The sequence below is a fragment of the Marmota marmota genome, unplaced genomic scaffold, assembly GCF_001458135.2.
Source record: "Marmota marmota marmota unplaced genomic scaffold, marMar, whole genome shotgun sequence".
Classification (NCBI taxonomy): domain Eukaryota; kingdom Metazoa; phylum Chordata; class Mammalia; order Rodentia; family Sciuridae; genus Marmota; species Marmota marmota.
In genome coordinates this window covers 14,868,144-14,878,143 of record NW_025999925.1, presented here as the reverse complement: position 1 = coordinate 14,878,143, position 10,000 = coordinate 14,868,144, and the positions used below count along the sequence as shown (strand labels likewise).

The window sequence follows — 10,000 nt, the reverse complement described above, 5'->3', positions numbered from 1 at the left end:
TTTCTTAGAAGAATGCCTAAGGATTTGTTCAATCAAAAATGGGAGAAGTTCATGAAAGAGAATTCAGGAGAATTAGCATAGGAATAAGTCAGAGGGACCAAAGATGATAGTAAAGGAAAACCCCAGACATTGCACAGGGCTGAGAAAGCAACACATCCACAATGGGGAAAGTGGGAAGGTATGAAGAAAGATTTCTTCCGTAAGATGAAATAGAGAATAGGGGATGAAATTGATAGAACACGTGCTGCCTTTTAACATACTTAAGAGAAATTTAGACAATTGATGAAGAATTTGAGCCTTAATTAGTATGGAAAAAATGAAACATAAAATGATTAGTTCAAAAAATCACAAAATGAAGAGTTTGGTTATGAATTAGTGATAAAATACCAAGAAAACAAACAATATAAATTGATAAGTTCAAAAAGTTGTACAGAACAAGGAAAGAAATCTTGCAAACTGCATGGCATAGCCATGTTTAATATATGGCACAACCATATACATGGCACAGTAATAATATTTACATAGTCAGGATGATATAAACACTAAAATGAGGCATAAATATTTATGGAGAATGAAGGAAAGGGAAGAGTATGCACATGTTGTTGTACATGGGAGGAAAGTGAACTAGATCTTCAACTTCTACTGCAGTAAACCAATAGGTAATACCTAACACTGTCACAAAGGAGAAAAAAGAAGGAGGAGGAAGAGGAGAAGGAGAAGAGACTACACATGCATGTTTTTTGGAGGTAAATATCAAAAGATTAGACAAATAATGGAAATGCCTTTAGGGAAGAAAAAATGAAACAGGGAGAAAAAAGAAAGGAGACTACCCTTTTTCTATAACAAGGCTTATAAATCTACTTTGCATTTTCAAACTGTGCATATATAACTCTGATGCAAAACAGCTGGAAAAACCCAAACAGAAGTAATTGAACAAAACAATTATCTAGATTACAGCTATATTTCTTATACTGTATGAGACCTTTTAATTCCTTATATAAATTCAATGTTCATTGTGTTGTGTTTTAAAATCAAGTTTACCAGAACATAAACATCAAATGAATATTTTCTTCCAAAGCTTTCTCCTTAAGAAGTTAGACACTTAGTCCAAAGTTGTTGCAACTACCTGAAATATTTTTGGAAATGTCTTTAGAATTTCAAAGCCTGTGGCAAACTTCTTTAAATAACTTCAAAGGTGTCAATTCATGGATTTAATATTTTAAAAGAACCAGAAATTGTTTGGAGCCACATTAGATTTGAGCGGTCACAAGCTAGATAAAACTATTTTGAGTAAAAATCAAGGTATGACTAATACAATTGATTTTTTTGGATGGCTTATAAATTAGCTGTAAAGGAGACTTTATATAGGGAAAGGATTCCCAACATATTTTGCCTCTGAAGTACAATTATTACAGCATATGTATGAATAAAATGTTCCCACAAAACCATTAAGAATATTGTATATGAAGCATACAAACAAAAGCTATATATTATTATATATATTACAAAAAGATATATATTAGATAACTGCAGAAGTGATTTTAGGGGGGAAATGCCAGTTCAGATAATAATGCTTTCTTGTGGTAGGTGTTCCCTCTTCTCTTCCATCCAAGCAGGATTGCTCAACCCACTGGAATTAGCAGAGCATCTCAAATAGCTGTGATTTGCTTTCCTCTCTCTGTAGAAAAGGTATGATTAGAATGAAGCCTCTGCCTTTGATTGGACTTCCACCTGCTCCTAGGCAAGTTATCTAAGAAAAACGGAACAATTGCTGCCTCGTGAACTCTGGCATTGCTACACAAATATATACAAGATATATTTACCTTTCTCCAGCCATAGATGATATAGTTAGTGTGGTATCAAAGTCACCCAATCTTTCTCAGAAATGCTTACTGAAATTCATCAATAGAGTATCTTTGCTGCCTCTTGATTGATCTTGATCATATTCTCAACTATGAGGACATATGGGCATCCCGCTCTGGTCTTTGCTGGGTGAATTTTTCCAGGCTCACCAGAATATGACTTAGCTCTAGGGGAGAATTGCTAGCTGTCCACTATTTCCTCTTCCTCTTGGGCAAAAAGAAAGACTACACATCCTATTATGCAGGTGGAAAACGAGTGAAAGTGATGTGTAGCATTCCCATGTGTGGTCCATGCTTCACCATGAATGTTCTCCTTCTACCAGCTGGATGAAGATGATGAGGAGACACCAGGGAGTGGTAGAACAAGCAGTTGCAAGGAGTCAAAGGCCCTGAATATATGTAGTAATTTTGCCTCTGTCAACCTGAGCAGTTACCTCAGACCCCTATATGAAAAGAAATAATCTTATTCTTTAAGCAAATTTGGAAGTCCATTTGTTACTCTAGTCAGTCTACAATAAGTCACTAGCATTTTACCTGAAATAAGGATCCCAATATACCCTGGAGAGTATATAACATAGATACACACTTTGGTCCTCAGCCCACTAAAGTACATTTCTTTTGGCCCCAAATTGTCACTTTCTTACTGTCCCTATCTTAGAACTCAACCATGATAACCTATCTCTACCTTCTTAAAGACAATTACAGATTTTGATTCTAAAAATAATCCATCAGCCTTTTCTTCTTTTCTCCTATTTAGTTACAGGTTTCTTTAGGCTTTTAGACTAAGAAAATAACTGAATGTTGTGATTATTGCACATGCTTCAAAACCCAATGTTAAGTTAGATCTTATAATTGGATTTATCTAGTACAGCCACTATGGAGAAGAGTATGGAGTTTTTGCATAAAAACTAGAAATAGAACTATGACATGATCCAGAAATTCCACTACTGGGTAAATATCCAGAGGAAAAGAAATCAGTAAGAGGAAGAGACACCCACTCTCCCATGTTTATTGCAGAACTATTCATGATAGTTAAGGTAGGGAATAAACATAGGTCTTCATTGATGGATGAACAGAAAAGAAACTGTTTTATATACATAATAGAATTTTATTCTACCATAAAAAGGAAAGAAATTCTGTTCTTTGAAGCAATAGGAATGGTGGAGAACAGCATGTTAGGTGAATAACAGGCAAAGAGACAAATATGCCATGTTCTCACTTATACATGGACACTAAAAAGTTGATCTCAAAGAAGAGTAGAATAGTGTACTAGAGCCTGGGAAGGGTATAGGGGTGGGTAGAGAGAATTGGTTAATGTGTACAGGATGCAGTTGGATAGAAGGAATAACTTCTAATGTTCTGTAGCATAGTGAGATAACTGTGGCTAACAACAAATTATTTCAAAATAGCAAGTAGAAATGGTTTTGAAAGTCACCAACCCAAAATAATGATAGATGTTTTATGTGACAAATATGCCAATTAACCTGATCTAATCATCATACATTGTGTATATGTATAAAAATATCACATCATACCCTGTAAATATGTATAATTACTATAAGTTAAAAGTAAAAAAACATGAACAAATAAACATAATAAAAGTAGATTTTTTTGGTATTTTTTTTTGCCTTAGTCTCACCTGAAATTGTATATTCTTTTTTTTTTTTTTAGAGAGAATTTTAACATTCATTTTTTAGTTTTCGGCGGACACAACATCTTTGTTTGTATGTGGTGCTGAGGATCGAACCCAGGCCGCACGCATGCCAGGGGGATACTGGGGCTTGAACCCAGGGGCACCTAACCACTGAGCCACATCCCCAGCATATTTGTTTAGTTGTAGTTGGACACAATACATTTATTTAATTAATTTATTTATTTGTATATGGTGGTGACGATTGAACCCAGTGCCTCACACCTGCTAGGCGAGTGCTCTACCGCTGAGCCACAACTTCAGCCCCCCAGCTTTTTTTTTTATTTTATTTAGAGACAGGGTCTCATTGAGTTTGCTTAGGGCCTCAGTAAATTGCTGAGGCTGACTTTGTACTCAAGATCCTCCTGCCTCAGCCTCCTAAGCCGCTGGATTACAGGCATGCACCTGCAGGCTCAGCAAATATAAACTTTTAAGTTGGGAAATAGCTTTAGATTTAAGAGAGGGTTACAAAGATAGACAGAGTCCTGGTGTACTCCACAACCAATTTTCCAAGTTACCAACATCTTAAATCAATATGGTATGTTCCATACAATTAATGAACAAGTATTCATACAATATTGTTAACCAAAGTCTGTACCTTATTCAGATTTCTTTAGTTTTTACATAATATCTTCCTTCTGTTTTGGGATCCCATCCAGACACCTCACTTATTCTTGTGGGTCATTAGGCTACTCTTGGCTGTGACCGTTTTGAGACTTTTCTTGTTTTTGATGACATTGACAGTTTTCTGGAGTACTGGTCAAATATTTTGTACAATGAGCTTCAACTGGAATTTGTCTGATATTTTTCTCATGACTAGACCAGGATTACAGATTTAGGAATGGAGAGGAAGATCACAGAGGCAGAGTGTTCAATATCATCATTATGTTAATGGTACATACTATCAATATGAATTATCCCCATTGATTCTAACCAAGATCATCTGGCTGAGGTGATGTTTGTCAGGTTTCTCCACTGTAAAGTTAACTCACTTTCCATACCACATTGTATGAGGCAGTCACTATGTAGAATCCATTCCTAAAAAAAGAAGATGGGAGTTATATCTCCTTGAGAAAAAAAAATTCACATAAGTTATTTGGGATTCTTTTATGTAGATTTATATATTTTCTCCTATTTACTTATTTAATAATTTTTATATCAGTATGAATTCATGGCTACTAATTTAGATTTAAAGTGACAATTCAATAACATATTCTGTTGTTCAAATATTTTCAAGTTTGGCCATTGGGAAATCTTCCAATTAGCTCCTGTGTCCATTTGACATATGCCTGTTATCATTTGTTTGTTTGGTTATTGTTTTTTAAGAACTTTTGTTTGTTTTGTTTTTGGTTTTTGAACTTACATTCTGTTGTTATGAGATGCTCTGGACTTATCCTGTACATTTCCTTCCCTAATCCTAGAATCAGCCATTTCTCTAAAAAGCCTGGTTCCTTTTATTGGAAAATGGTATTAGAAACCAAGATCTGGGTATAGGTGTGCTAGTTTCTTTTGAGGTGCCCTTGCTTCTCGGCTTTCTCACTGATGAAGCAAGGAAGTATATGTGTGTATACTAGCCCATGTATGTAAACATACATGTAAATCTCTCTATATATCCATCTGTCTCTATATTAAGTTAAACATGATTTCCTATTGAACTCTCCAACTCTAATCCATTAAAATATGGATATTCTAGTCTTTGTCGTGTACTGATCTCTAGTCTCCCACAATAGCAGTGAAGAACATCTGTGGTCCCCATCATCCATCATCTATTTATTTAATTGTTCAATTCTGTTATACATGTATACTGGTTTAGGAATTAATTCATACCTCCATGATCTGTGGGAAACTGATCAAGAATCCTTATTTTTATGTATAGTTGCCTTTGTCTTTAGTCTTAGGGATCTCACTCATTTCCAAAGTTATTTAGATGAGTAATTTATTCTCCAACAAACTTTAGAGAGATTATTTTATACATTTGCTGTTCAATCAGATTCTTTTTGCAGGGGAGGGGAGGTACTGGGGATTTAACCCAGGGTTGCTTTACCACTGAACTACATGCACCATATATATATATANATATATATATATATATATATATATATATATATATATTTAAGACAGGTCTTGCAAAGTTGCTGAGGCTGATGATATATTTGAGATCCTCCTGCCTCAGCCTCCAGAGTCATTGGGATTACAGCTTCTATGATATTCTTAAGCCACAGTGTGCATTTTCTGGGATTCTCTGACCTCCTAAAAAGTATGTGAAGAATTGCATACATGAAAGTTTATTCATTGGGCTATGAAGTTAGTTCTGTGAGTTTTGACAAATGCATGGTTCATATAGCCAACATTAAAGCAGTATACAAAAGAATTTCAGCAACTTCAAACTTCTCTCACCACCACCACTACCAACACCAATAACCCCTGGAAACCAGTGAACTTTTTTTTTCATTTTCTCTATAGTTTTACCTTTTCCAGAATGTTATGGTAAATAAAATCCTACATTTTAGGATAGCTTTTCACTTAGAAATATGCAATTAAGGATAATTTTTGTCTTTGCATTACATGATGGCATCCTTTTTTTTTGCTAAATAGTATTCCCTGGATGCACAACTGCTTGGTTTTCCATTTGTCTACTGAATGGCCCTCTTAATAGCAATTAACTTGTTGCAATTATTAACATTCATATATAGGTTTTTGTGTGGACAAGTTTCAAAACTATTGAATAAAGATATAAAAATATGATTGCTAGATTGTATGATAAGATTATATTTAACTTGTAAGAAATTATCAAACTGTTTTTCAAAGTAACTGTACCATTTTTTAGTTCTACAGCAATTACTGCGTTACTGTTCATTGTTCCACATTCTTGATGGAATTATTATTGAATGTTCTTGTGTGTGTGTGTGTGTGTGTGCGCGTGTGTACTTTGGACATTCAAATAGGTGTATAGTGGTATCTCGTTACTATTTTAATTAGCATTTCCATAATGAAAAATGATGTTGAACATTTATATGAATATCTAGATATCTTCTTTAGTCCATGCTTCCTTATAACACAGTATTTTCTTAGGAAGGGTGAAATATGGCTGACTAGATTTCATGCTTTTTCATACTCACATTCTGGCCCTAATTTATCCTGATTGATATTTGCATAATGCTCCAAATTTCTGTCTCGCATTTATATATAATACCTTGGATTGCTTCTAAGGGCCTAATCATTCTCTAACTATAAATTTTTGTTAGTTTAAAATCTCAGAGGATAATCTTATTTCTAAATTTTTAATGTGAGAAAAAAAAGGCAACTTCATTGTTGCTTCATAAAAGTCATATACTAGGTAGTTTTTTTCTTTCTTTAAAAATATTATTCTATTTAGCTCTAGCCATACTTCAAATATTTTAGAACTGCTTGACCTACTTCATAGGTCTCCATTTATTATCCTGATATTTTCTTTTAAGTTTTTGTTTAGTTCAGTGGTTCCCAAACTTTGGTGTATATCAGAATCTCAGCCAAAAAAGAACACAGTGGCCCAGGCTCATTAAATTAGGATAGAGCTTGGGTCTTTGTGTTTTTTTCAAGATCCCCAGGCGTTTTTGATACCAACCAAAGTTTGAGAACCACCAGGTTGGTGTTTGGAGAAAAGGTGAGAGTGAGGCAGTTCTTTCCAGCTGAGGGCCAATCTAACCCTGAATAGAAAACACAATCTGCCTGTCTAGACACTCACAATAGCTTCATAGGCTGTGCTGCGGTCTTGCTAAGTTCCCAACCTAATACTTTGCTGTGGTTTGTGTGCAAGATTTTTGTCTAGAGCTGAAACTGAACATCAGTAGAATATTTTTACAGTGCAAGATCTATTTAAAAATTGGTTTATTCTGTAGAGTTCACCAAAGGAACAATTTTTAAACCATTTGGACATGTCATGCCAGGTGAAAGTAAAATTGTTAAAAGATATGCCCCAGAATTAGCATTTTAAGAAATACACTATTACATACAGGCCACATAGTCCAAACATTCTTGCATGTTATTGGTTCACTATTCTTCTATACAATAAAAACCAAAAGGCAGTTATTTATGTATTTTTTCATAACAACAAAACATTAACCTAAATTGAGAAGACTGGATTTAATAGTACAATATTCTTCAAAACCAAAAAGCTATTATTTTTTTCTTTCTTTCTTTCTTTTTTGTGTGTGAATGGTTGTGTCAATTTTTTCTCTTCTCTCATTTTTCTACTGGTGCACTTTAATTGTACACAATGATGGGATTTTTTGTTACATATATATACATGCATGCAATGTAACAATATAATTTGGCCACTATCACTCCCCAGCATTTATCCCCTCTATCCCTACTTCCAACCCCTGGTCCCTTTCCTCTACTGATCTCCTTTAGATTTTTTTTTTAAAGAGAGAGAATTTTAATATTTATTTTTAGTTTTCGGCAGACACAACATCTTTGTTTGTATGTGGTGCTGAGGATCGAACCTGGGCGCACGCATGCCAGGCGAGTGCGCTACCACTTGAGCCACATTCCCAGCCCTCCCTTAGATTTTCCTGAGATTCCCTAGCCCCATCCCCCACCACCTTTCTTTTCCTTTTTCTTCTCTAGCTTCTCCATATGAGAGAAAACATGACTATTGACCTTCTGAGTTTGGCTTATTTCAACAGCAACTATTTCTTAGATAGCTTTTCTTTAAAAACTCAAGTCTTTATTTGCTTTTGTCTTAAACTGTAGCTAATATTCAAAATAACTTAAGAGGACACAGTTTTATTCCAAAGAAAAACTTTATCACATCAAAATCTTTGCATATTCATAAGATTCCACCTCCAGGTTAAGACATGAGATCTTTTTCTTGCAAACTATTACATCAATAGAAATGTATAAACACACATCAAGAAAAATGTGAATAAGGATATCAAATAAAAAAGTGTTCACCCACCAGTGCATAGTTTAATATCAGGTAGAGAGTATGCTTGCTTGATTGCAAAGTAAATTTTAAAGGGAAATAATTGTGCTCATTGTTAATGTAACTATTTAATCACCATTATTACCAACAATTGCTAATACTGATGAGTGTACTTCTGAGCAATTGTTTGAATTTGCTAGAAAATACAACTTTTTCTTGGAAATATATTTAAATTTTACCTGAGGGTCTATTTTTTTAAATCAAAATAACACACCAAGACATGGGTGAAAGCCTGTTTTCAAATGTCTCTCCAAACTCAGTTGTAATCCAGAAATAAGTATTTTCCTGTGAAAATACAAAATATCAAATGTTTGCGCCACCTGTGTCAGAAACTAGATAATGCTATTCATTTTACCACTAATAAATGGCCATCTTATAAGATAGTTCTTTATAGTTTTGCTGTGAGAATAATTTTATAACACTATCAGGCAAACAAAATTTTTCATCCTTTTAAGAATTTTAAATTCCTCCTTTTCATCTTATTTTCAGCATATTTAGATATAATTATACTTTGTCCTCAATCTATATCAGATCACTTTAGTCCTTCCTTCAAGTTAAAAGGGTTCTTATTCTTTGTATTTAACACTGATCTTGGAAAGCAAGAAATACATGAAAATCACCAAAAAATCTTTAATGGCTTTAGTTTGTTAATCACTGAAAAATATTTTTATTTGCCCCCCACCCCTCACTGAAGCACTAACTTTTACATATGGCAGGAGTAAATCATTTTGAACATCTGTAGAACACAAATTCTAATGAGGGAAAACCATGTTAATCACTTTTGTTTTCAAATTTGCATCATAAATTTTATTCCTGATGAGGGAAAAATTCCTTCTATCCCCCAAATTAATTACATGCTGCCCTGGTGAGACTAAGGAAACTCTCCCACTATGTCCAGGGAAGGAGGGAGAAAGACAGGTGCTGGGGACAGGGAAGGCTTTGAAATTCCCCAACCTCTTTCCCTTCTCAACAGAGGATAGCTGCTCTTTGCTATTATTCCTCTCATCCACTAAATCCCTTTAGGAAAAAAAGCCATCACTTTTTTAAAAAAACAAAACACCTCAAGTATTGGGGGTCATAAGGTTATGGGGAACCAATAGAAAAGGGAGGGAAAAGGAACAGTGGTAATCACTGCTTCTGCTGTAGGGCCTCCTTCCTTGCTGCATCCTGTAGGAACTGTGTGTTCACTTCGTCAGCTGGCAACTGCATAAAATGGACCACTGAGTCAAGGATGAAGCAGTTCTTCACTGATAACATGTGAGGATATTTCTCAGGGTCTATAACACTGATGTCAGTTAGTTTGATGTTGAGATACTGATCCACAGAATGGAGGGTTCCACAGATGCTCAGGTCATTCTTGAGTTCCATGACCACATCCTTGCCCCCAAAGAACTTAAAAAAGGAGTAGAAGAGCATGGTGCTGGCGCTGCATACTACTAGCTATACTAAAAAGGGAAGGTAAATCACTTTTTATGTATAATA

The 10,000-nt window shown here is 34.7% G+C and overlaps 1 protein-coding gene across 1 annotated transcript; it reads right to left on the bottom strand.

Annotated features, from left to right (window-relative positions):
• Nucleotides 1–8,259: 8,259 nt before the first annotated feature.
• LOC125615824 (U6 snRNA-associated Sm-like protein LSm2) lies at nt 8,260–10,000 on the bottom strand. Its single transcript, XM_048800253.1, has one exon. The coding sequence runs from the start codon at nt 9,932–9,934 to the stop codon at nt 9,647–9,649; it is 288 nt and encodes a 95-aa protein (XP_048656210.1). The 5' UTR covers nt 9,935–10,000; the 3' UTR covers nt 8,260–9,646.